The following is a 25,467-nucleotide window of genomic DNA, read 5'->3' as shown; positions in this document are numbered from 1 at the left end:
AAAAAATGTCTATTTCACATAAATTAATCAGGTTTATCGGTTTGCAGATTTCGATAGTCGATAACCAAATAAACTTATCTCAGTTGTAGTGGTATTCAGTTTTCGATTCGGAAGGTACTCAAAAATTTAATTCGCACTACGATTTCTCAAAGATAACTTTACTGATTTTCAAACAGTTTGAATCATATGTACACTATACAGCTCCTGAGGTGGATTTAACTGACTTGGGCTACACCGATTTTCGAATTGGTGAGTTTTATAAATACTTTTTTAAGCAGCTAATCGTTTGATACAAACAGTGTTTTTGAGTTGATTAACTGATGAATACCGAAATACTTTTATGATATTTGAGGAAACTAGTAACAGTATGTTTTATTAAACAGTAATCTTTTTGACTGTATTCGAAATATATTAAGTTTAAAGTATTATATATGGTGGATGCTACGGCGTAGAAAAACTAATGAAATAAATGTATTTATGAAAAAAAAAACACCATCATCTAATAATTTCAACAGTTTTGACCCAATTGAGACGATGTTTTACGTGTCTTTGCATCGTCATTTTCTGTGAGTTTAAAGTTTGAAAACCTAATTACCCATGTCATTCTAGACCCGGAAGTTGCTTTTTGAATGAAAATCAATAGTTTTTTATGCGACTTTCTTTACTATTTATCATAACAAAATTTTTTGAAAATCTTGTATGAGTTTATTTTTTTATAGATTGTCATGATCTTCAAACTATAGAAATTTCTTACCCAATTTAAAGTTATTTTATTGTTGGTCTTTATGAAAATGACATTTTTACTCTAAGCACCCTGTATCTCCAGAGCCGGAAGTTTGATCTAGATAAAAAACAGGATTTTTTATAACATCTTAAGACATTTTGGTTGAATCTGTGATTGTGTGAATCGGTTGAGCCATATTCGAGAAAAGTGTGTAACATTATTTTCATTTTTTAACAGACATCACCCTGTAATTCCCGAACCTGCTCGATCTAAGCGTCCTGTGCAGTCCAAAGTAAGCACGATTTCCTGACAATATGCGTCTCTGAATTTCTCGGCTGGTGTCATTATCGGCAGTCACCAGTGAGCCCAAGTACACGAACTCGTCGACCATTTCGATTTCATCACCACCAATCAGAACTCGTAATGGGTGGCTGACGTTATCTTCTCTCGAGCCCCTGCCTTTCATGTACTTTGTCTTTGACACATTGATGTCTAGTACGATCCACTTGGCCTCAGCTTTTAGTCCGATGTACGTATCATCCATCTTCTCAAAATTGCGTGCTATAAAATCAATACCATCAACGAAACCAAGTAGCTGGACGGACTTTCTGAAAATCGTGCCACTCGTGTCTATCCTCGCTCTTCTTATCACACCCTCCAAAGCAATGTTGAATAGCAGACACGAAAGGCCATTACCTTGCCGTAGCCCTCTGCGAGTTTCGAAGGGACTCGAGTTTATCCCCGATACTCGAACAACGCACATCACATCGTAGCCTTGATCAATCGTATCAGTTTGTCCGGGAATCCGTAGTCGTGCATGATTTTCCATAGCTGTTCTCGATCGATTGTGTCGTAGGCTGATTTGAAAACGAAGAATAAGTGATGTGTGGGCACATTGTATTCGTGGCACTTTTGCAACACCTGGCGGATGGCGAACTCTTGGTCCGTGGTAGCGCGTTCGCCCATAAATCCTGCCTGATATTGTCCCACGAATTCGTTTGCAATCGGTGAAAGTCGATGGCATAAGATTTGGGAGAGTACCTTGTAGGCGGCGTTCAGCAGAGTTATCGCGCGGTAATTGCAGCAATCCAGCTTATCGCCCTTTTTGTAGATGGGACACACGATTCCTTCCATCTATTCCTCCGGTAAAATCTCGTCCTCCCAGATCTTGGTAACGACCCAGTGCAGTGCTTTCACTAGTGCATTACCACCGTGTTTTAGTAGCTCGCTTGGTAGTTGGTCAACGCCAGCGGCCTTATTATTTTTCAACCGGCTTACCACCTCCTCCACCGCGCCGCCACTTTCGTATTCCGCCACATCGCCATTGAGGTGCTCGTCGAAATACTGCCGTCACCTCTCGATCACCTCACAGTCTTTCGTGAGAAGATCCCCGTTGGTGTCCTTGCACATATGGGCCTGTGGCACATGGCCTCTGCGCGAACGGTTCACCTTCTCGTAGAACTTCCTTGTGTCATTAGCACGGAACAGCTGTTCCATCGCTTCGCGATCTCGGTCTTCCTGTTGGCGCTTTTTTCTACGGGATACCGAGTTTAGTCTGTTCCGCGCCTGTTTGTATCGCTCCTCGTTTGCTCTCGTCCAGTGTTGCAGCTTGCTCGCCCAAGCTGCATTCTTCTCGGCTACTAACTGTTCACATTCGTCGTCGAACCAGTCGTTCCTTACGTTCGGTGCCGCCGTACCTAGCGTTGCTGATGCAGTAGCTTTGTGGATATCCTTTCGGGGAAAGAAGGTGCTTCTGACTACCATTTCTCGGAAGGCCGCAAAGTTGACACACCGTTGGCCGTTGTTATTCGATGCGGCATGCAGGCTGTTCGGCCCGATTACCGGTCGGTACATTGCCTCCCTTCCTACCAGGGCATTCATGTCACCGATGACAATTTTTACGTCTCTGCGTGGGCAGCCGTCATAGGCTTGTTCCAGCTGCACGTATAACGCTTCTTTCTCGTCATCGGGTCTCCCTTCATGTGAGCAGTGCACGTTGATGATGCTGTAATTGAAAAAACGGCCTTTAATTCTCAACTTACACGTTCTAGCGTTGATCGGCTGCCACCCAATCACTCGCTGACGCATCTTGCACTACACTATTGTTTCAACTATATACGAGAGAATTGTATGATATTGCCTACATTTTTTGGTGCAAAATTCCAGAACCGGAAGGCGGATACAAATGAAATTCAAAAACTTTGTGTGGGACTGTAAGACTTTAAATTTGAATTCAAGTTTGTTAATATCGGCTCAGTCATCTCCGAGAAAATTGAATGATGGTAATGGTACAAGTGACGCAACCGACAAAACGCGTTGTGTTTTTAACGCAAAATTTTCTCTGAGATAGGCTCGTTTGAAAGCTACTATTGAATTGTAGATTATGTTCGGAGATCAAATGACTGTTATTTTCGATTTCGGAGAAATAATTATATAAGTGACTGAAGCGAAAAAACGCTTTGTTTTATTACCGCTCAATTTTTTTTAGGCTCTTTTCAGAGCTACTATTGAATTGTGAATCATGCTCAAAGCTCAAACGGATGACATTTCCGGTACCAGATATATAATGGTATAATCTGACCGCTCCATTCTTAGCAAATCTAGACTCGTTTGAAAGCTACTATTAAATTGTAAATCAATTTCGAATACCAAATTGTTGTTACGCTCAATTTCGGAGATATGATGGTATAAATGACGTAAGTGAAAAAACGATGTTTTGTCGTGAATACGACTTACTTTACTATGGGGTGCCTTTCCCAAATTTACCCTCTGAAAGAGTGATAAGTTTCTGATCGTGAATATCTCTTGTTGTATCTAACGAATCAACATATTTTTTGCTACACGTCATCGGAAATATGATCACAATTTTACGATAAAATTATCAGTTGTGTGACATAATCTCAAATAATTCAAAATTTAACTTTTCTGAAATGTTTGGTATAAAAGAGTATCAAAGAGGATAATTCATAAAGCGCGTTTGCCTTTCTCGTATTTTGAAAGCTCATAGCTCAGTGTCCTGTGAAAGGATTTATATAATCTAACTACCAATACTACAAAAAGCATTGAAGTATTTCAATAGTACACTATTGAAAAACCTGTCTCATTTGACCCATGTCAACACCTGCCAATCAGAACGCGTTCTGAGGAAGAGAACGAAATATCTGCTGCTGTACAACAAATCGTTCGAGAAAAATGTTTCGAACAGTGTTTAATATCGTAGTGAGTTCTACAATTTGGTGCTTCTGAAAGGCAGGAATGAATCCCGTAAAGCATCCTGATAGTTTCTTTCAATGAAATGCAAATCCGAAATGAAATAATCGAAATTAAAATTCTATATGCTGCTATTTTTATAGCCGTTAGGACCACCGATTAGTGAAAAAGCTACAGACGAAATCACGTCAAAATAAACCTCTTAACAAAAAATTGGATCAGTTTGGATTCTATCGCCACTGCGAGCAGATGTATTGTGTGTCGTTTGCAAAACTAGTTTCGCTTCCGACAAGAGCGATTACGTCACAGCTGCCAGTTGTTTGAATTGGTGAAAAAACAACGAAAAGAGGACAACGGTGGGGAACATCACACAAAATCAGCCGTTCTAAAGGCTCTAAAAGTTTTCTAAAGAGCTATTAGGATTTTTTGCTCGCAAATCGAAGGTAAATATCCTCAGTTTAGTGCAAATCTAGAACCGTTTGGTTAGATTTTTGCACTTCCCGGGTAGGTGTAAATAGCAAACAAAAGGCAAAATAATAACAAATTTTTCATATCTTGGCTTGATGTTTCTGTGTTGTCAGAGCGATACTTGATATTTTCGTGATATTTCATCAAGGGATCAAGACATTGTACAATATCTGTTCAACATCAAGATTAGTTATAATATCTTATTTCGTTATTGATGAGCTATTTCAATTTCATTAAGTAAATTGACCCAGTAGTTTTATCTTCAAATAAAATACCATTGAATAAACTGCATCAGAATCAGATAAGAGAAATACTTAAGATATTACTCTATTCTAAATGCTAGATTATAAAATAATTAATAAATTCATCTTCTATAAATATCTTGTTCTTGGTTTGATATTACAATGACAGAATTTTTTATTTTGTTTCTATTTTCTCATGCAAGCTTTGATATGATTTTTGATATTTTGATTCTTATTTCAAACTAAATAATGTTAATTTCTACCATTGAGATGTTTGATTTTAATGACAGAATTTGGTATTGGTTTGCAAATCACTTCTACCCGGGTTTTCGCTGTGTGAAATTCACAGTAATCGAGATCAAGTGATGCCTTCTTTGTTTTTGCGAAAAAGTTTAATGTCGTAGAGAATTTCGCAATTTGACCCTCGTGAATGCTAGAAACGAATCTCTATAGCATATTTATAGTTTCGTTCAATAAATTAGGCCTATTGTATCTTTGATTAACCCAGCGAATTAATGTTTTCTTTATTGGAAGATTATAATCGGTTGTAAACGCTACACCTACACCAACCATATCAGTATCGCACCCACGTACAACAGTTCAGCCCGGAATTAGATGACGGAAGTCGGCGGCATCCATCGGAATTCAAATTCAAATCATCAATCTCCATCACAAACGCTTTCATAAATGGTTCTTTTCAGAGCCACCATTATTTTATTATAAAGAACTATACTGGTTATTTCATAATATTTATGTTTCAGAATGTCAAATGTAACTAGTCTGTACTTTAGTTTAGGTGCATCATTTCAAATTCTACATACAATTTCATACAATTGATCAACTAATTGATATTCGGAAGTGTTAAGGAACATGTCACTTGTTTTCGTATTCACGACATCCAGTTATGTCCCTGACTTTACCCACCCGCCTTTTTATCACTCAATTTTCTCTAAGATTCGATTTTCTCAGCGATGGTTGAACCGAATTTAACAAGTCTAGGATCAATTAAAAGCTACTGAAGTGTGGATCAAGTTCGAAGATCAAATGGCTGTCACTTCTAGTTCCGGAGATGGAACTGTATAAGTGACGTAAACGATTAACGTTTATTTTTCAAAAAGTGCTAGATGACTATTAAACTATTAAACATTTTAGTATGAATCACCACCGAATAAAAAATATTGTCTCGTTTCAGGTTCGCTCCGATCGCATCTATCAAGTTGGTGGCCTTTCGTTATCCTGCTAGTGCTGCACTCAGGCTTATCTGCTCGACAGTGACGGTAACTTCGGTCCGACGATCAGGTGCTGTAGATTTTCGTCATTAGAAATATTGAATCATTGAATCCGATATCCGATATTGTGAGACATTGCTGTTCCGTTGACCGTTGCCATTTTGTTTCATATTGAGGATAGTCGTGACAAAGTCCGGCGCCCTAAATTTAAGCTTTCGATGATTTCAAGTTACACAGTTCAAGCGATTGTAAATGTAGATAAGCGCTACAATTTGTACATTTATTATAATTATTTAGAGAAAAAGTTAGATAATCTATTATGGTGAATAAACAAGAAGACAAGCTGCGAAGCGTACCACAAACAAAAACCAACTAATTAATCTGAGAAGGGCTGCGGCAGACGTCCAGCGAAAAGTTGTATAGTTATCAGGAATTGGCCAATCAACAAAGCGATAAGATATTTGATAGTGTTAATGCCTTACATAAAAATAAGCCAATATACCATGCAGATATGACAAAAGTACACAAAGCATAAAATGACTCATTCAATGAACCCGGTGTTGTGAGGAAAAAAAGCATTAAAACCAAACCGAAATCATGTTTCGTTTCACAACTCAGTCATTCGGAACGTCGAAGAACGAAAAAGAATTTTCAGATAACAGTCAATTAAATGTCGCCAGACGGCTTGAGTTCCTTTTCGAGGAGTCATGCCAATAAAAGTTGCAAATCAAAGCTTCCTGTGACTGTTTCGTTGCTAGTCGATATGCGATCCGATGACGATTGCGGTACCGCTACTTTTAGTTCGCATAACAACGCTAGTTTATTGTCTGCTTTCGACCTTGATGGTAGCTTTGGTCAAGCAAAATGGACCGCTCTAACGTTTCCTCTAGGTTTATGCAAAAACTTGAAATAGCAGAATCTTGTCTTTCGGTTGCCAGCAGAACGTTAAAGCCCAATCAAAACCGTGCGATTCGAATTATTGAGTGCAATCAGTATTTTTAACAGAGTAATCAAAATAAAGAAATGTGTCAAATGTATGTTATGATAAACACAAATATTGTTGTATTATATATAGGGAAATGCCAACACATGTATAATAGTTAAACTATGTACTATAGCAAAAATGTACTTATAAGATTCAACCATAAAAAAAACTACAGTTACAATTAAGTACCTACACGTATAAATACAAAACTACCAGCGCTGCGCTTTCAAGAAGCACTATTTTTTCACAAAACATGAGTAAACCAGACGGTCAAGCACTAACACTACTGAGTGAAAAAGAAAAAAAATATAACCAGGCAAATTGAAATCCACGAAACAGAATCCCTGTGCCACGCGCAGAATAGGAAAACTTTGAGAGCTGGATAGTAAAATACAATTTATTAGCGCTAAATATTGACATTCACACATACGCATTGCACTACAGCGGCACTCAAATGCTACAATAGCAGATGCAGCAGCAGTAGCAGCAACCAAACACACCCAGAAAAAAAACTAAAAGTTGCGCAACTCTTATCATAGTTAGCACAAAATAAAAAACAAAAAACTTTGTTATCTAGATGGTTGGTCGAACGGTTCCACTCCAAACCAAGTGGGTAAGTTGGCCGGAACTCAACGTAATAAAATACAAAGAAAGAAAAATGAGTCACAAGAAAATCGTTGTAACTTAGAATAATGAAAAAGAACTGAAATATATATATTTTGCTTTAATTTTGTGCGTTTGGAATTTTTGAATTGATATCACAAGTAGCAAAATTAATCTCTGCTAAAGTTTGGAAGAGAGTAAAATGGTCCAAGAATTTCTTGTCGTTCGCTTTTGAGAATAAATTCTTCTGCTGTAAGATGCATCGGAAACGTAAGTAAAAGTGTAATAACGAAAACTTTATTGCGTGCATTTCCAGTAAAATTGTTTTCTGTATGCAGGCATACTTGCCGCAAATTGCTAATTTACAAGTATCAATTAACAAAAATTGTTAGTTGCTTCCAGGCATACAATGATTGTAAGAAACCAAAACAAAACTAATATAAGCTTAAGATTATACAGGTTTTTAAACTTACTGTTTACTAATTTGAATAGTGACATCAATTCATCCGAAGGTAATTCGTAAAATGACTTCTTTTTTTTTATTTTGATTATAATGGTTTCAACCTTACGATTATTCGCCTTTTCGAGCCAGAAAAATTATCTTACACAGCAAAAAATATGAAATTTACCGGTGACGTAAATCCGCATATGACTTAAATCCTAAGAAAGTAATTTGTAAAATGACTGAATTTTACAAGAATGATTTTCATATGTGTCGAACATACACTACTTTTAGAGCAGACGTGTAAATTTACATGCTTCAGCACTTAACAATATGTCAAAATGCATTAAATATCTGTTGGATCTACTGTAAAAGTGTATCATTTTTGACGCTCGTATATGTCGGTCTCAGAAGACGTAAATTTACACGATTTTTTCTAGGTGTGTACCCTATGTGCGGGGTTGGGAATCGGCCCCGGCAGGCTGCGTGAAAGGCATCGACTTACCCATCATGCTATATCCGTATCATTCGTGAAATGACTGAATTTTACAAGAATGTGCGATTTGAAAAGTAGATATCTAGAAAATCAATTGAATACTAAACAAGAATATTGGTAACGACTGGGACTCAAGCTGAAAATTATTAGATCCTAAGAACGCCCGTGTATCGATTGAACCACAGAAGCACTTATCTGTTTAGCAGATAAAAGGTGCATATCAACTCATACAGTCGTAGTAGCTAACCGGGTAAAAGTTAAAAGATAAAAACTCAATTAGTGATGACAAAAATACAGTTGGTAGACAGAAAAATGCGTTTTATGTATTCTAAAGTAAAGACTGCATAGGAAATTTATTGGTAACAAACTTATTTTTAATGCGGGAATAAATGTTCACAAATTCATGTTACATTGAATAAAAAATTATGGCTCATCTTTTTCTTTATACAACTGTCCAATGGTTGAGTAGGTATGTACAGTAAAAATATCTGATGTAACGGAATTTCAATGCTGACTTACACCTAGTCAGCATTGAAATTCCGTTACATCAGATATTTTTACTGTACATACCTACTCAACCATTGGACAGTTGTATAAAGAAAAAGTTGGTGGATGTGCTACGGATGTTACTTCAAGATAGTGACTCTTTCATCAGAAATAGTATCAATCAATTTTATAGATTTTCTACCCAATTTTTGGCAAAACACCATTTTGTGCAACCAAGTACACAGTAAAAATACCTGAAAATTAAATGTAACGGAATATTAATGCTGACTTAAACAGTGAAGAGTGAAAATCTGTATTAGAAATAATTATCCAATTAATGTGCACGCTTAGAAATAATCGAGTCAATTTACGTCTTTATAGATGCACATAAAAGGAGTGTCGTAATTCACCTAATTTTTTTTAATTCAAAACATGTAATGATGATGATGGTAGCGCCTCATACCCCTACAATGGTGTAAGCTGGACGATTTATCTAAATGATACTAAATATTGCATCACATATTTTATTCGATTAACTAAATATAAAACGACATCTATAATCCAACAAGTATAGATTCTTCTTCTAAAGTGCAACTGAGAACAAGAATACAATCAAATATTTTCGGTTTACTATCCAGGTTTATTCAAGAGTTATTTTGTAAAGATAACACAGTTCGAAAAAATCTTGTGATTTTACATCTTATAACATGCACATAAAGGGAGCTTCGTATTTCACACAAATCTACGTTCAAGAACGTGTAAAATTGTGTGATATGAAAATTACATGGCTTGAATTCGAACAGCGCGACTTGAACCGAGAAACACTAGATTACAAGCACATCGATAACTCGAATGGACCACAGAAACACATATCTATTCGTTGAGTAATTGATACAAATAAATCCATACAGCGGCACTTACTAGTCAAGTGCAAATTATGCTCGGAACGTGTAAAATTATGTGCGAGTGCGTCATTTGAAAAATTAAATATTAGTGAATTGTATCGTTTGTAGAATAATGTCAGCAGTAAGATTCATATTTTGTTTCTGTGTGAGTCATATCATTAACTTCATATACAGCTCGAAATAATTTTGTGATTTTACATCTTATCTTGCACATAAATGGAGCGTCGTATTCGTATTTCATACAAAATTATATTCAAGATCATGTAAAATTGTGTGACTTGAAAATAACATGACTTGAAAACGAATGAAATAAAAAACAACAGATCGATTGCAACAGCGCGACTTGAACCAACAACCATTAGATCACAAATCACATCAGCTAATCGACTGAACCACAGAAGCCTATATCTGCTACGTGAATAATTGATACACATAAATCCATACAGCGGCACTCGGTAGCCGAGTGCAAATTACATTCAGAGCCTGTAAAACTCTGTAAGAGTAGAATATTGCGTCATTTGAAATGTTAAGTAGATTTGAATTATATCGTTTGTAGAATTATGTCATCTATAATATTCATAATTCTTTCTGTACGTGTACCTGAAGTTCACATTGATCCAAGCACAAATACTATTTTTGCTTGTTAATAAATTGTATATTGTGTCATCACCGAAGAAATTACGGCATGTTTGAATTTACGTCTTTTTAAGAGTGTAACATAGATTTTCGAAAATTTATTACCTATTCATATTTTCTATGAAGCGTAAACTTGAAAAAAGACTCATTTTTCTACATATTAACTGTATTTTCCGTCATGACTGACCGAGATTTACATATTTAGCTCGTAATTTTCACTTGGCGCTTTCACACGGCCAACTGGTACGACTGTATGAATTTAAGTACACACTTTAAAAAAAAACCCTGTGATTTTACATCTTATTAGATGCACATAAATGGAGCGTCGCAGTTCACGCAAATTTACGTCGAAAACATTTATTATTGTGTCTAAAACTCCATGCATGAAATTCGTTGAAATAAAAAAAAGAATACTGATAGCAACCGCCGCGACTTGAACCAAGAATCATTGGATCGCACACACTTAAATTTTTTAGCTGAGTCTCGGCAAAAAAATGCCGAGATTCGCACAGCCGAGTAATCAGCAATCATCTCGGCAAAAATAAAATTACTGAGCGTCTCGGCACCTTCAAATTTGACAAACGTCAAATATTGCCGAAATCGTCAGCATAAAATTTACTGTTTGCTCAGTGAAACGTTCACTGAATATTCGGCAATCCAATAAAATGAAAAAATAAATTACCGAATCATCAGTAATTAAAAATCTAGTCAATTAATTTTGTTTGTAATTTCTCAACATTATAAACACGCCATTCAGGATCAAAAATTCATTTTATTAACACTTGAAGGAGGCTTACAAATTTGTTGTCAGTAGTTCTTAAAGCCTCTACCTGAAAACATGTAGCACAAAAAAGCGACGTTTTATATATTCATTTTTGGCTTACAAAAATGTTCAATATTTAATGATGCATATACGGTATTGTTCAAAAAATAAACTTACTTTGATCTATTGAATTATTCCATGCATTGGGTTATTTTTTCGCATATTCCCCAAAGTTTTGTCTCGAGGACGCTTTGAGCCCCGTGTTGGGTGTTTTTTCCTTATAATCGCGAGTGCTCTGATAAAGTCGCTTTTTATAAAGCGAAACATGTCACTACATTTATTCAATATTTCTACTTGCAAGTGGTTCCACGCTTCTTTGAAGATTATCCATTTTTTCACTCGAGAATTTTATCAGAAAATAATCGCACAATGCGAAGCGAAAATGTAACGCGGCAATAAATGACAGCTGTCGTGCTGAATCTCGGCAACAGCTAGCGCTTATTCCGAAATCTCGGCAAACGTCTCTGCTGATGTCGGCATATCTGTTGTTTACTGATAAATTCAGCAAGCAATTATGCCAAATTTCGGCAAAGTGAAGCATTTTACCGAAATATCAGTGAATGCATTTAACGAAGTTCAGAAACATGCGTATTGATTACTGAGCAATCAGCAAATTTACGTGTTGCTGATCAGTTTCGGCATTTTATTATGCCGAGCTCAAGAAATGGTTTTAAGTGTGCAAGTACGTCTGTTAATCGACTGAGCCACAAAAGCATACATCTGCTTGGTTGATAAAAGGTACATTTAAATTCATACAGTCGCACCTGCTAGCAGAATGCAAGGTACAGTCGAAACCAGTAAAATTCAAGATATTCTAACATTAAGTCATTACAAATAAAATTTTCCGTCATTTGACAAATTAGGTCTTCATGAATTACATCGTATGAGGAATTAAGTCACCTGTAAAATTCAAAATTTTTTAGAGTGTACACTTCAAAAGAATTTGAATTTTACAAGCGAATTAATCCCTCATACGATGTAATTCATAAAGACTTTTAAATCATAGATCAAAGATCTATCCTGACAATGTCTAGATAATTTTATTTAGATGCGATTAGTGCATAAAACATCTATGTTGTCGCGATAAAAATGAAGTGAATGTTATTTTTATGAAGGTAAGTCGATTTCTATGGCGGCGCCATTTTTTCTGCCTCAGTTTCTTGGTAACGTAACGAAACATGAGAGAGAAAAAAATAGGCTAAGAAAGACTGCCAAACAAGCGGTAGCTTTATTGGATATTATGTGATGTAGTTAAACTTGTAACCGAAAATATCAAAACTTTCTTGGCCACCCGGCCCATCGAGTGTCATTTTGCACATATGCGAGAGAGCATGGAGAGAAATATAATACGCAGAGCGAGCCACGTGGTTATTCGCGAACTAGTGGCCTCAGCCCTTAAGAACTTAAGTCAATACTGTTAAAACCAGCCCTATGCAGTATGCCTTGCATTAAACCCGTCAAAAACAAAGGACATCTTTCTACACTTGCTCCCCATAGCAAATCTTTTACTAAAGACTAATAACACAATTTTAACACGATTTATAGGTACCATATATTTAAAGATCTCACTATGATGATCTTATAGTTTCATAGCAATTATTTCGCGAAAGTTTTGTAAATTTTAATAAAAGCCAGCAGTTTGCTTTACTTAATCTACCCCTAAGTGTTTCTTAGAAGTACTTTGTAATGCTGGCCTTTCAGTTTTATCATCCATCCGGAGGTGTTGTAAGCTCAACAAAACCGAGTGCACATGGTGTCCTTTGAAGGAATTAGAAAATAAAAAGAAAACAACAATGGATGGATTATTATTTTCGCTTTGTTCGGTTCTGTTTTGCGAGGACATACTGGCTTCAAACAACCGGTAAGCTCAAACATGACATGCTGATTGCAAACAACAGGTTCAGCTTCATATAACACACACAGTTTATTCTCACTGCACATTTCTTTGAACAGATGGCTGAATACTAGTTTGTTTCCGTTAGCTTAACAACAACAACAACACCTTTCAATGCTTGAAGAAAGTGCACAACCTCGGTACCGCAAACTCGTCGCTTTCATCAGACCCATTTGAAAGGAGCCCCTTTGGATTAATGAAAATGTCATTAATTTTCCGCTCTATCCGACTACCAGCTGAATGAATTCTAGACAAAAACGAAATCGTAAATAAAATTGAAAGAAACAGCAAACGCCTGCTTCTGCGGTGTCACTCAGCGTCGGGTTGAGAAAAATGCTTCATTTATTCAAAAACCAGGTCACAGAAATCTGTTCACTGGCGCACTTTTGTAATTTCAGCAAAGCCGCCACAGTTGGCAGGCAGTTCAAGCGGTGGCTTTTCACGATCAAGTTCCTTCATTTTTTTTCTGTACTGTCGAAATATGAAGAATAGCCGAGAGCCCCAAATTAGGTAAACTCCGGTTGAAGGTTGCAGTGTTTCCAATTGCCGCGAGTCTGGATGTTATTGAAAAAAAAAGTGTTCCGAGCAAAGGTCGACTCCCTTCGGGAGAAACCATTTCTTTCGGTCCTATTTATTTTGTTTCGAACTCTGCTCGAGCGTTTTGTTCACTTCACTCCAGCACACGGGTAAACACCGTCGCTGAGATGATTAAGTTTATGACTGAAAGTTGCGCTAGCGAAATGAAATTCTGATGAAAAGGCACATTGCCTCATTCTTGCATTAATACTGCGTATTCTCATGGGCCGTCGTGTCCTGCTTGGCACGGTGAAATATCGTAGTGATTTGATGCATGACATTTTGAAAATAAGTTTTTTATTATAGTGAACTGATTTATTTGACAAACCCAAAGGACTAAACATTAAACAGAGACGAATTATCACTGCACAATAATACATGTAAATGAATGGTAATAAACATAATCAAATGAAATCAATTGAATATTTTCAAAATACTCCCTTGATACTCTTTTTCAAAGAGGAAGAGACACTCTCACCACTATTTGGTGAAGATTGAGAGTCAATTGATACACTGATCACGTTTACGTCCATTAAAAACTTCAAAATAGAACTTACTTCATTTTCTTAGAGATGACGAAATCGATTTTCACAAACTTAGGTTCAAATGGTTTTATGAACTGTGACGATTATAAAGCACGCGTGTCACTTTTGATTTTTTATTTAGGTTAGATTAGGCTTCAATTTCTTACCTTTTTTTCTAACCTGTTCGGCTCGGGTCGATTACCCGGGAGAAATGCGAACTTACTTCCCTTGCATTTAATTAAAAAAATATAAAAGAATATCGAAAAGGGATCAATATTTTAACACTGAAAAAAACCTAATTTCTATGCACAATGAGAAAGAACCATTTATTTAAGTCTTTCATTTTATAAAGTTTGTCCATTAGGGATTTAAAGAAAAAGGGATAAAGTGGCATCCGCTTACGGTTTTGATGCGTTGTCTTCTAGCGACGATCTCCAGCGGCCGCCTCTGCGATGCTCGAAGTCCACCAGGTGGAATTGTAGCCGTCCACCATCGGCGACAGCAGAAACAATGGCTACCGTTTCACAACCGTTTTGCTTACACGTGCAAAGCCTTACACTATATCTAGGCGGGTGTCTTCCGTCGAATTCTACACTTTTCAATCACTTATTTTTAGACCGGTGGTCAACACTTTTGTCACTGGAAGAATAATGCGTACTTATTAATAACGCCACTTTATATTGCTAGACTTTTGTTACCCGATCATTCGCTGGTGTTTATATACCCGGCGGCGTCCTGACAGAGAAGTCGAACGGGCCGAATGACATTTCATTTTTGGTTGGTAGCGGGTAATGCCAGATGATAGGAATTTTATGGTGTTAGGGGGCTCGGGAAGTTTTTATAGCAAATTTTAAATTAGAATTTTAGAGAATATAACAGGGTGTTTGTTTTACATCAAATTATGTATAGAATTGCAATTCATTTGTGTTTATTGGTTTAGGGGAAATCTGACACCGTATATGGACAAGGATGTAAAATTGAATATTAAAGAATAATGTAAAGTAAATATTTAACAAAATAATTTAAAATTAATGCAAAGGTAATCTTGGTGTTTATAATGAGGAATTCAATTTAAGAAAATGGTAGAAATAATAAATGGACAATAATAATAAAAATTATAAATATAAACATTATTATAAAAAAATATATATGATTATATGAATAATATGCTTGTACATTGTACATATTTTATCAAGTGTTACCGAACTTGGAGGTAACAGAACTACAGGGTGAAGTGTGTTCAAAATTGCAAACCGTCATTTAGTGCCACGTTGCCATATAGGGGAAAATTCTTTTTGTTAAAATATGAGTAATATTAGTAATATTAGTAATATTAGAAAGGTGTTCGTTCTACAACACTTCAGACATGCAATATCGCTAACTGATATTTCTTGGTTTCAATTCGTATAGTATCCCATTTCCACTTCGGGGTCAAAATCACAGCTTTACAATCACTTTTTACGTTGATTTGTCAATATATTTCCACATACGAATTCTAGGAGCGAATAACAGACCTTGACTATATTTTTATTCCTATCTAAGACAATTCCTGTCAACTAACTACTTATCAACTGGGCTGCCGAAAGGGAGGGGCGAAAGGAGGAAACCCCCCAGACCCGAACCTTTTCAAAGGGCCAGAAATTTGAAGATTTAAAATTATTTTCCATTCATGGTGAAGAAAGGTATAAAAACCTATTTTAACCTACCTAGTGGTGAAATGATACGTTTCTCACATCACTCATATTTTCGAAAATATCACTAGAAGATTCTGTCAAGAATTTTTTGTTTTCAAACTTGAATATAATTAGAAACTTTCTTCGGGTTTAAACTGACTTAACAGAATAGAATTGTTATCTTGATTTGTTTTATGTTACTAACAAGTGGGTAAAAATTAAATAAAAGAGAGTATCAACGATGGTAAACACTACAAATGGTCCCATCTGCTATGACGTTTTATCTAAATTAACATTTCTTGAAATTATTCTAGCGTTATTCTTTGCTTTCTAAAATTTCTTCTGATGAGATGGTGACCATGGGCATAATGTAAGATAGTAAAAAGAAATGTTTGCTAGTTGCATTACAAAATAAACGCTACCTCTAAACAAGAAGTAGCTTTCATTCGATTTAACAACTTTTTCATTTCATTGCGTTTTTTTATATTCAGATTTTTAATACAGAATTTTGATCTCCCGATATAGATATACATATTTTCTCCCGAAAAATATATATTCAAATGTGACAACCTTCACGCTATACGAAATCGGACAAAGCACGCTGGGAACGGAGTAAAGAAATTTTTTTTCCTACCAACACGTACCGATGCGTACCGGTTTTGTATCATCATTTTGTATGACGGTTTAAAAGTTTTTGACACTGATCGCCACATAATTTCTGAACTGGAAGTCGGATCTGAATGAATCTTTTACGACAATGAGAGCTTTAGGGGCGGGTAGGGTCTAACACTCTTGAAAAATCATTTATTGTTTTCTTTATATTTTGTAATAATTTGAAGAATTTTCTGTGAAATTTTCAAGCCTATTGGAATGAAACTCTGGAAGTTATAGACCTTTATATATGGCTATTTTATTCTATGAAGAAGCAAGATCTCGGCGCACAGGCCCAAGATTTCTACTTCGATTGACTTCAAAACTCGACAAAACATTTTTGAAATGTTTCATTATAAAAAATTATAAAAGAAAAAAAACGATTCTTTGAAAACGTTAGACCCTGTGGGCTCCCTTGAGTAATAAATTGTTTCCATTGATTTTAAAGACAAAAAACTTTAAACGCGTTTTTCTCGGAACGCAGATTTTGAAAGTCCGTGTCCATCGTTTTTCAAAAACTACTGCACCAATTCTTTTCAAATTTTGCACACACTTTCTACATATATAAAACCAGACCCCAACGTTTTCCTTTTCGTTGTTTGTTACTTTGGGGAGATTTAACAGCTACAAAATGGCGGTGTTTTTCGTGAAAAATCGAAGTTTTTACTTTGAATAACCACCAAAAATTTATTTTTTTTTAAAAGAATCAAATAGAAACGTTCGGGTCTAGAAAAACTTCTACTCTAACTATGCTGCGTTCATTTTTTCAGTTCTGATTAGTCTGCGCTGAGATATAGTGGACACCGCAAATCATGATTTTTAAGTGGCGTTCTCAAAAATACCTCTTCCCCGACTTATTCCTCAATATTTTTCCTCGAAAAAAATATAAAATGTTTATTTATTTATTTATTTGGAGCAGGGAAAAGCCCGGTGAAGATGAAATTTTGCAATCTCTCTATCCAGCGGGGATAAAATCTCCTCATCATTTGTATCAAATGAAGATGGTGAAGAGACGGAATGGGAGTTGAATGATAATAAAATATTAACGGTTCCAGACAAATCCTAATCTGACAGGTGACTATGAAACAATCGTTTAATCATGTTTCGAGATAAATGAAAGTTGAAGACATTGGAACAGTTGAATTGAATGTTCGGCACATACTGGAGAACGGCTCATTATAATCATAATTTGTTCTTGCAACAGTTAATCTCAAAAAGGGGTGGGAAAGAAGATTGCGTCGATTAATGTCGAGATTAATCAACTGCAAGAGTTCGGGACAATCGATACGTGATTGAAGCAAATCAGCAACGAAAGTTGCCTTGGAGACATTCCGACGAACGAATAACCGATCAAGATCAATTAACTTACAGCGATCCATATAACTAGGAAGATTAGTAGGATCTCTCCATGGTAGGTTACGCAGAAATTTATGTTGAATAGCTTCGATCCGATCTATATCAATTTGATAATGGAGTGACCAGACAACAGCTGAATATTCAAGCGTCGAGCGGACTAGGGCACAATATAATGCTGCAAGACAATGTACATTGACAAAGCTCTTAGTAATGCGAAAGACGAAAAATAAAAGCTTGGAGGCCTTAGAGATCACATTATCGATATGACTTTTGAAATTCAACTTGGTATCAAGATCTTTAACGGTAGACTCTCATTTCAGTACAATCTGCGAAACGTAACGGAACATTTCGAGGCATTTAAGACCATTCTATTGTCGTTACACCAGTTCACGAATGATTCAAGCTGTGACTGTAAATATATAGTGTCGTCGGACGATCTTACTAGATGATTTTCGAGACGTCAGTTTAGACGTAAGATAGATGATATAGCTTAAAATCATCTGAGAAAGATAGTTCGTGGCATTTCAATAGAAAGTTGAGATCATTGAGGTAGAGCAAGAATAAAAATGGTCCCAAATGGCTTCCTTGAGGGACTCCAGAACCTACAGCAAACGGTGTTGTAGTGCATTCACCGATTTTCACTAACATTTTCCAACCAATAAGATATGATTGAAGCCAGTTGAGCAAAGATCCACTGAATCCAAGTTTTTCGAGTTTAGCAACTGCAATTTGGTGGTTTATCTTGTTGAAGGCTGCGGAGAAATCCGTATAGATAGCGTCAACTTGAAGGCGCACTTGTGGAGATCGAATTATAAAAAATGTATAACACAATAAGTTCGTTGTAGTTTATCGTTTTGGCATAAATGTTGTTCGAATGATGCTTTTTATCTAGCAAAACATTTGAATTTATTCTGTTTAACGGTAATTCTAAAAAAATCTCAAAAATGATGATTTGTTTTCATTTTTTTTCTTTATTGGGCTCAGGAGTTGTGAAAATCGGTTTTACCGTTGCTGAGAAATCTAAGTGAGTTCCGATTTTAAAGCTTTTCTTCACCATTATCGGTGTTTTCGGAATCGTAAACCGGGGACTAGAAGTCCCAAAGTGGGTTTATATATCCATTAACTAACAAGTTCTAGCAACTAGATGAATTTATTTTATAAATTTCACATCGTTTGGCCATCACTTGTGAAAAAATACTCATCAAATTGAGTCTCAAGACTTATATTTTTTTAAGGTTTGCACATAATACCTTGTAATTACGGAACCGGAAGTCGAATCGGGAAAATTAAATAGCAGTCTAAAGACATGGAGCCAAGATATACGTACACACACAGACATTTTGTGATTTCGACGAGCTGAGTCGAATGGTATATGACACTCGGCCCTTCGGACCTCGGTGTTAAAGTTGGTTTTCCTATCGATTGCAATATGCAATATGAGAAAGGATAAAAGCGCATATGGCCTGTGAATTATTTTGTTAAGATAATGTATTAAATTCTCCTAATTCGACTATATTGCCAAGCCCACAAATTTTACCATGTTCTACTAATTCATTCTTAATTGTTCTTCTTCTGGTTACCGCTGAGTGCTGGATGTATTTTAATTTTTATATGACATTCCTGTTCAATATTTACTGAAATCAGCCTTTGTAGATATACCGAGAACCGAGCTCAGACACGGTTTTTACGATTGGCAATGTTTCGAGCGATTGTTACACTGATAAAAAATTAAACGAAGATTCTTGTGTAAATTGCACTTCAATGTAATGTACTTTTTCTTGTCAAACGAAAATCAAATGGTTGGACTCCGATGACCAGCATGCGGGCCACCCGCCCGGCCTTCGTAGCCTGGGGGTGTTTCCCGCGGACCCCTACGAACCGAAGGAAGCGGCCATCGATATTTAACAACGCCATCTGGAAGACTCATGCAATATTCAATTCACCGACCACTGCCGATCGCCAGATGTCTTAGAGATGATGAAACGTTATGATCTGGTGTTATAGCGAAAACTATTGTTTTAAATCCAACTCTCTGGGACTTAATACATATTCTTAATATATTTTTAGAATTAGAATTTTCGATATTCTTAAATTTTTTTTGAGTTTACACCAGATCTCAACAATCCATTCATGCAACCATATAGTATTTGGCATCCAATGTTTTTTTGATTCCAGAAATCTTTCAAAAACCGCTTTCAACATGTTTTACGAGATAACACAAGATCTCGATATCTGACAACTGGTATGAGAGTGAATGTTGATAGATCCAGCATTGTTACTTTTGAACGGGGTCGTTCGTCAATCAGTCTTTTGTTCTTTATGACCGGCGTTCCGGAAGAACAATTCCAGGGATGGAAGTTATCAGACTTAATATACTTCGATTTGTATGAAACTTTGCACACATTCTCAAAAAGCAAAACCAATTATTTTGCACGAGTCAAAAACCCGTTCATCTGATTTTTACAAATAGCGAGTGTTTTTACCTTTATATATAGATATATATATATATATATATATATATATATATATATATATATATATATATATATATATATATATATATATATATATATATAAAATAGGTATAGAATTCGCTCAAACTTTAGAAAAAATAGGGCCGAATTTCATATACCAATTGATTCAGCTCGACGAACTGAACAAATGTCAGTGTGTGTGTATGTGTGTGTGTATGTGTGTGTGTCTGTATGTGTGTTGTCAACTAAGAGGTCGAGATCTCAGAGATGGCTGGACCGATTTTGATCAAACTAGTCGCAAATGAAAGGTCTTCCCGTCACCCAGAGCGCTGTTGAATAATTTTGAGATCGAATGTTTATTTCTTGAGTTATACGTTTAAAGTTATAGTTTTATGTTTTTCAATTTTCTGCCTATATCTGTCACAATTGACCTTGAAAACAGAATATGTTTCTATACTTAGATTCCACACGGTAATAGCAATCCAACAAGCCATAGTTTGTTAAAATCCGTCCATTTTCAACGGAGATAAGCGCTGTATGATTAAGCAATGCTTGGGAGCAACCTGAAACACGATTTTTTATACTGTTACATACAATTGTTTCGAAGCACCAAAAAGACTGTGTACAGCATTCTTTTTCATGACAATTTGCCTCGGACCGATTTTAGCACGGTTCGCTTTTGGCAACATAATCGTTCGAATATGGCATATGTAAACCAGATGATATCAGCATTTTCGAGTTTAAAGTAATTTCATAATTATTTTGATTTAAAATACTAACAGCAATAATTGCTGGAAGAACATAACTTCCATATACCATACGACTCAGTTCGTCGAGATCAGCAAATGCGTGTGTGACAAATAATTTCACTCAATTTTCTCGGAGATGGCTAAACCGTTTTCTACAAACTCAGATTCATATGAAAAGCAGTATACTCTCAAACAAGGTTCCTGAATTTCGTTTTGATCCGACTTCTGATTGCGGAACCACAGGACGAAGTGTGGAACGAAATTAAAATAATGCAATTCATTTTTCTCGTAGATGGCTGAACCGATCTAAGATTCAAATGAAATCTAAGAATCATTTATGATTCAAATGAGAGGTCTTAAAATCCTATAAAACCTCTTACTTTTCAGTCAGATCTGGCTTCTGCTTTAGGAGATACAGGGTTATTAGTAGAAAAATGTCCATTTCACATAAATTAATCAGGTTTATCGGGTGTGCAGATTTGGGTAAGCATTTTCAAATGAATTTATTTCAGTTAAAGCGGTATTCGTTTTTGGATTCGGAATGTACCCCCAAATTTTAATTCGCACTACGATTTCTCAAAGATATCTACACTAATTTTCAAACAGGCTCTGGAAGTACCATAAATAATGACGAAAAACTCTAAAGTGGAACTTACTTCGACATCTCATGGAATGTTCAATGGATTGTCACACGTTAAGATTGAAATTCGATACGATTTGCAGTTTCGACATTACATGGTAATGAGTGATTAAAATCCCAATTTGTCGTTTAAAACGACGATAATTAAAATGTCATGAGAACTAAAACACCTAAGAATATCCATGCAAAAAACACATGCGGATTGATTAAAAAAGGTATCATCTCACTGCTAGGTGGATTAGTCACGTTTTTTAGAACGAACTTTGCTCAAATCATTATTACTCGAAAACTACTAATTGTATGAAAAAATGCACAAAAAGTTATGGGATATCAATTCAGCAATCTGAAAGAGTATACACTAAGGTCTTTTTTATGTGGTTTTTTATGCGACTTTTTTATGCAAAGTTTCAGAGCTATGCGGTTTTTTTATGCGAATTATCAGAGTTATGCGGTTTTTTTATGCGAATTTTCAGAGTTATGCGACTAAAAAAAGACTTCAGTGTACACTGAAATAAAGCATTGAATGCTTTGAAGTTTGTTATTAAAACAAACATTTCTCATTAATCGTATCATTTTGAAAAATGAAACCTATTCTTTGTTCACCTAGTGCTGTGATAATTACAATCATTACAATCCACCTAGTGCTGTGAAACAATCACCGGAAAACAAAACCTATTTTAATCCACCTAGTGGTGTAATGTTGCCTTTCTCATGTATAATAGTGTCTATATCCTATTTAAAATTTTTCTCTTCGGTTTTTGAAAGAAACCAAGAGATTGCTTGTGAATTTACTAGTATAACATACAGAATGAAACAGTGCTTTGCTCGCGTACGTCATCCTTAAGAAAACGAAGGAGGTTCACTATTATATGCACTTCCGGCACCGGAGCCCGAGAACCGGTATAATCGAAGTTGGTTCGTACGGCCACCAACTAACATGACGTACAAACTCTACTAGTTTTTATTCAAATTTTGAAAATTTTGTGCAATTTTGCCATGTTCAACACACTTTACCCTATGACTCCGGAAGCGAAAGTCGGATCCGGATGAAATTCAGAAATTCCGTATGAGACCATAAGACCTTTTTTTTAAATCTTAGTTTGTGGAAATCGGTCAAACCATCGCTGAGAAAAATGAAAGAGATCCATTTTAATATATATGACTACAATTTCCGGTGCTTCCGGAACCGGAGACCGGGAACCAGGATAGCCGAAATCGGTTTGTTTAGTTGCCTACTGATAATTACTATCGATTTGTGTAGTTTTGAGACCAGTTCAGTATTTTTTACGTGTTTTGTTTCGCCGGTTTAAGTGACGGTGTACAATATTGAACATACTTTACACACACTCGTTCATACGTGCAATAGTTTTGAAATATGAGTGACAGCCAGTGGAAAAACCGTGGTTTCGAGAAAAAGCCGAACAATGTTTTGACGAGAATGAGTCTTACCTCTACTGTGGGGCTCATTTTCAAAACTTACTCTGTACAAGAATGGGTAGAACTTAATCGTGAATACCTCTTGTTGTATTGAAAGCAGCAACGTATTTTTTTCTCCATACTATCGTAAATATGTTCAGCAATTTATGATAAAATTTCCATTTTGAGATAAAATAGCTTATTTAGCATTAGCATTAGCATTAGAGACCGCCCGTGTGTTGCTACTCCGTTATTGATCTGGACCAATTGAGATTGCAAAATGATTTTTTGAAGTAACATGTTTGGGAATAACACATTGTTTCACATTGTGCAAACTGTATTGAACCATGCATGCTGATCAATACCGACGCCGGCCACGTCCGAATGCAGATCTACTTGGGAGGGAAAGGATTGTTAGTTCGATGCATGTTGCTACTAAGAACCGAGGAATCCTCTGCATTCCCACATGCATCACAGGAGAGGATACTTTGTTAGTAAATGTTTTAATAATGTTATCATGTGTTTATTGCTCTGGGTAGCCGGCTACCAAGAATGTTTTAAAGTATTATCGTTTTATGTGTTACTTTGTGCTGGCAATATAATGCACGAAACAGTCAATCTCCGAAATTGACAAAACTCCGGCCAGCCGGCTGTCGAGTATGCAGTCACTCGTTTATGCATCTACCTTTCGCGTTTTTTTAGTCATGCAAAAAAAACACATTCGGATTGATAAAAAAACGGTATCATCTCACTGCTAGGTGGATTAAGCACGTTTTTATAAAAGAAACTACGTGATACAAAATAAACGAGCGAATAGGATTTAGACAAAAAAGTTGATTCATTGCATTGAAATATTTTAAACAGTTATTATAAAATCATTTTAAATCACCAAACAAAGGTCAACAGATTTCACACGCGTCTAGATTCTTTATTATTTCCGCTTCATTTTTTTAACTATTTATTAAAATTATTAATTGGTTATATTAGTTGATCTGGCCAGCCGGCTACCGAGAAAAATATTAATTTACTGTTTGAAATATTAATATCAAGTATTTTTTACTATGTATTCAATATACCGATACATGTCATCTCTGTTATTAACTTTGTAATATAAACGGATTTGCGCAATGGTTGATTTTTATCATTCATTTTATAATCCTGAAAGACAATCAATAACATGGAAGAAGAAATCATTCCTAATAAAACTTTTCTACGAAGCTAGACGGAAATTGATAGGTTGAATAAAGAGATGATTTAGTAAAATAGAGTAATCAGAAGTAAAACATTGAAAATATCTGATAACTGAAAGGAAAAAGAAACTCCTGCAATTGTCGCCTTTTACGACATGGAAGCAGGAACCCAGTGGATCTATTCTTGGTTCATTTTTTCCGCCGGATTTCACACGGCATCTAGGCTGGTACAGTCCGTAGAGAGCTAATAGGTACTATCAATCTCCTAGTGGACCCCAGCCCATATTTTGAGATAAAATAACTTATTTACCAAAAAACTCAGAATATAAATTTAATAAAATATTTGGTATGAACGAGCATTGAGATGAAATGCTGTGTCAAAATAGTGCGCGCAGAATTTCAACCGCGTGGATTAAACGAATCATCGCACAAAGCGCATCGTGCAAAACCGTCAATAGATATACCAAATATTTTCCTTGATTGAGTGCAGTGGTTTTTTCACTCTCATTTGTTACGAGTTATTTAATTGTTCTGCAGAATATATTTTTCGTGAATAAGACGCCTTTTAGTATACAATTCTAGAAGCGAAGCAGAAGAAGTGGCAAAATTCACACAATTCTAATTTTTTAACAATTTACGAAGAATTTTTTTTTTTTTGATTTTTGAAAATAATTTGGAGGAACCTGGTCTTAACATTCTTGATAAAATAAACAGTCTTTTAAACACTATAATTTCATTTGACAGAGCAATAAATTCGTTCATTGTGACGTTTATTTTAGAAATATTCGTTCAAGTTTGTTGAATTACGTCATTTTAACAAATCTACCCATATACAAATAATTTTACTTAAGAAAGTATGCACATGTAATTTGATAAAATTGCACAATCTGTTGGACTCTGATCAATTTTTCCACGCTATGAAGTGATCAGATCTTCTTACAACGCCTTTTCAGAATTGTTTTCTTCTTTAACAATAACATAGGTATGCCCCAAAATAGAAATGCTCATCGTTCCTTGATTCGTAGAATAAGCTTCTTTCAATATTCAGTCATACGAATACAGAACGGTAAATTGT

The 25,467-nt window shown here is 35.7% G+C and overlaps 1 protein-coding gene across 1 annotated transcript in view; it reads left to right on the top strand.

The window, feature by feature from the left end:
- Positions 1-7,586, top strand: part of LOC131427848 (lachesin-like) — a 230,169-nt gene extending 222,583 nt beyond the window's left edge. The window contains exon 11 of the mRNA XM_058591392.1: positions 5,837-7,586. Coding sequence (XP_058447375.1) covers positions 5,837-5,919 — 83 coding nt within the window. The 3' untranslated portion in view covers positions 5,920-7,586. The remainder of the gene's footprint in view (positions 1-5,836) is intronic.
- Positions 7,587-25,467: the final 17,881 nt, after the last annotated feature.

The sequence above is a fragment of the Malaya genurostris genome, chromosome 2 (genome assembly GCF_030247185.1).
Source record: "Malaya genurostris strain Urasoe2022 chromosome 2, Malgen_1.1, whole genome shotgun sequence".
NCBI lineage: Eukaryota > Metazoa > Arthropoda > Insecta > Diptera > Culicidae > Malaya > Malaya genurostris.
The sequence above is the reverse complement of the archived record's forward strand: the minus strand, read 5'-3'. Positions and strand labels throughout refer to the sequence as shown.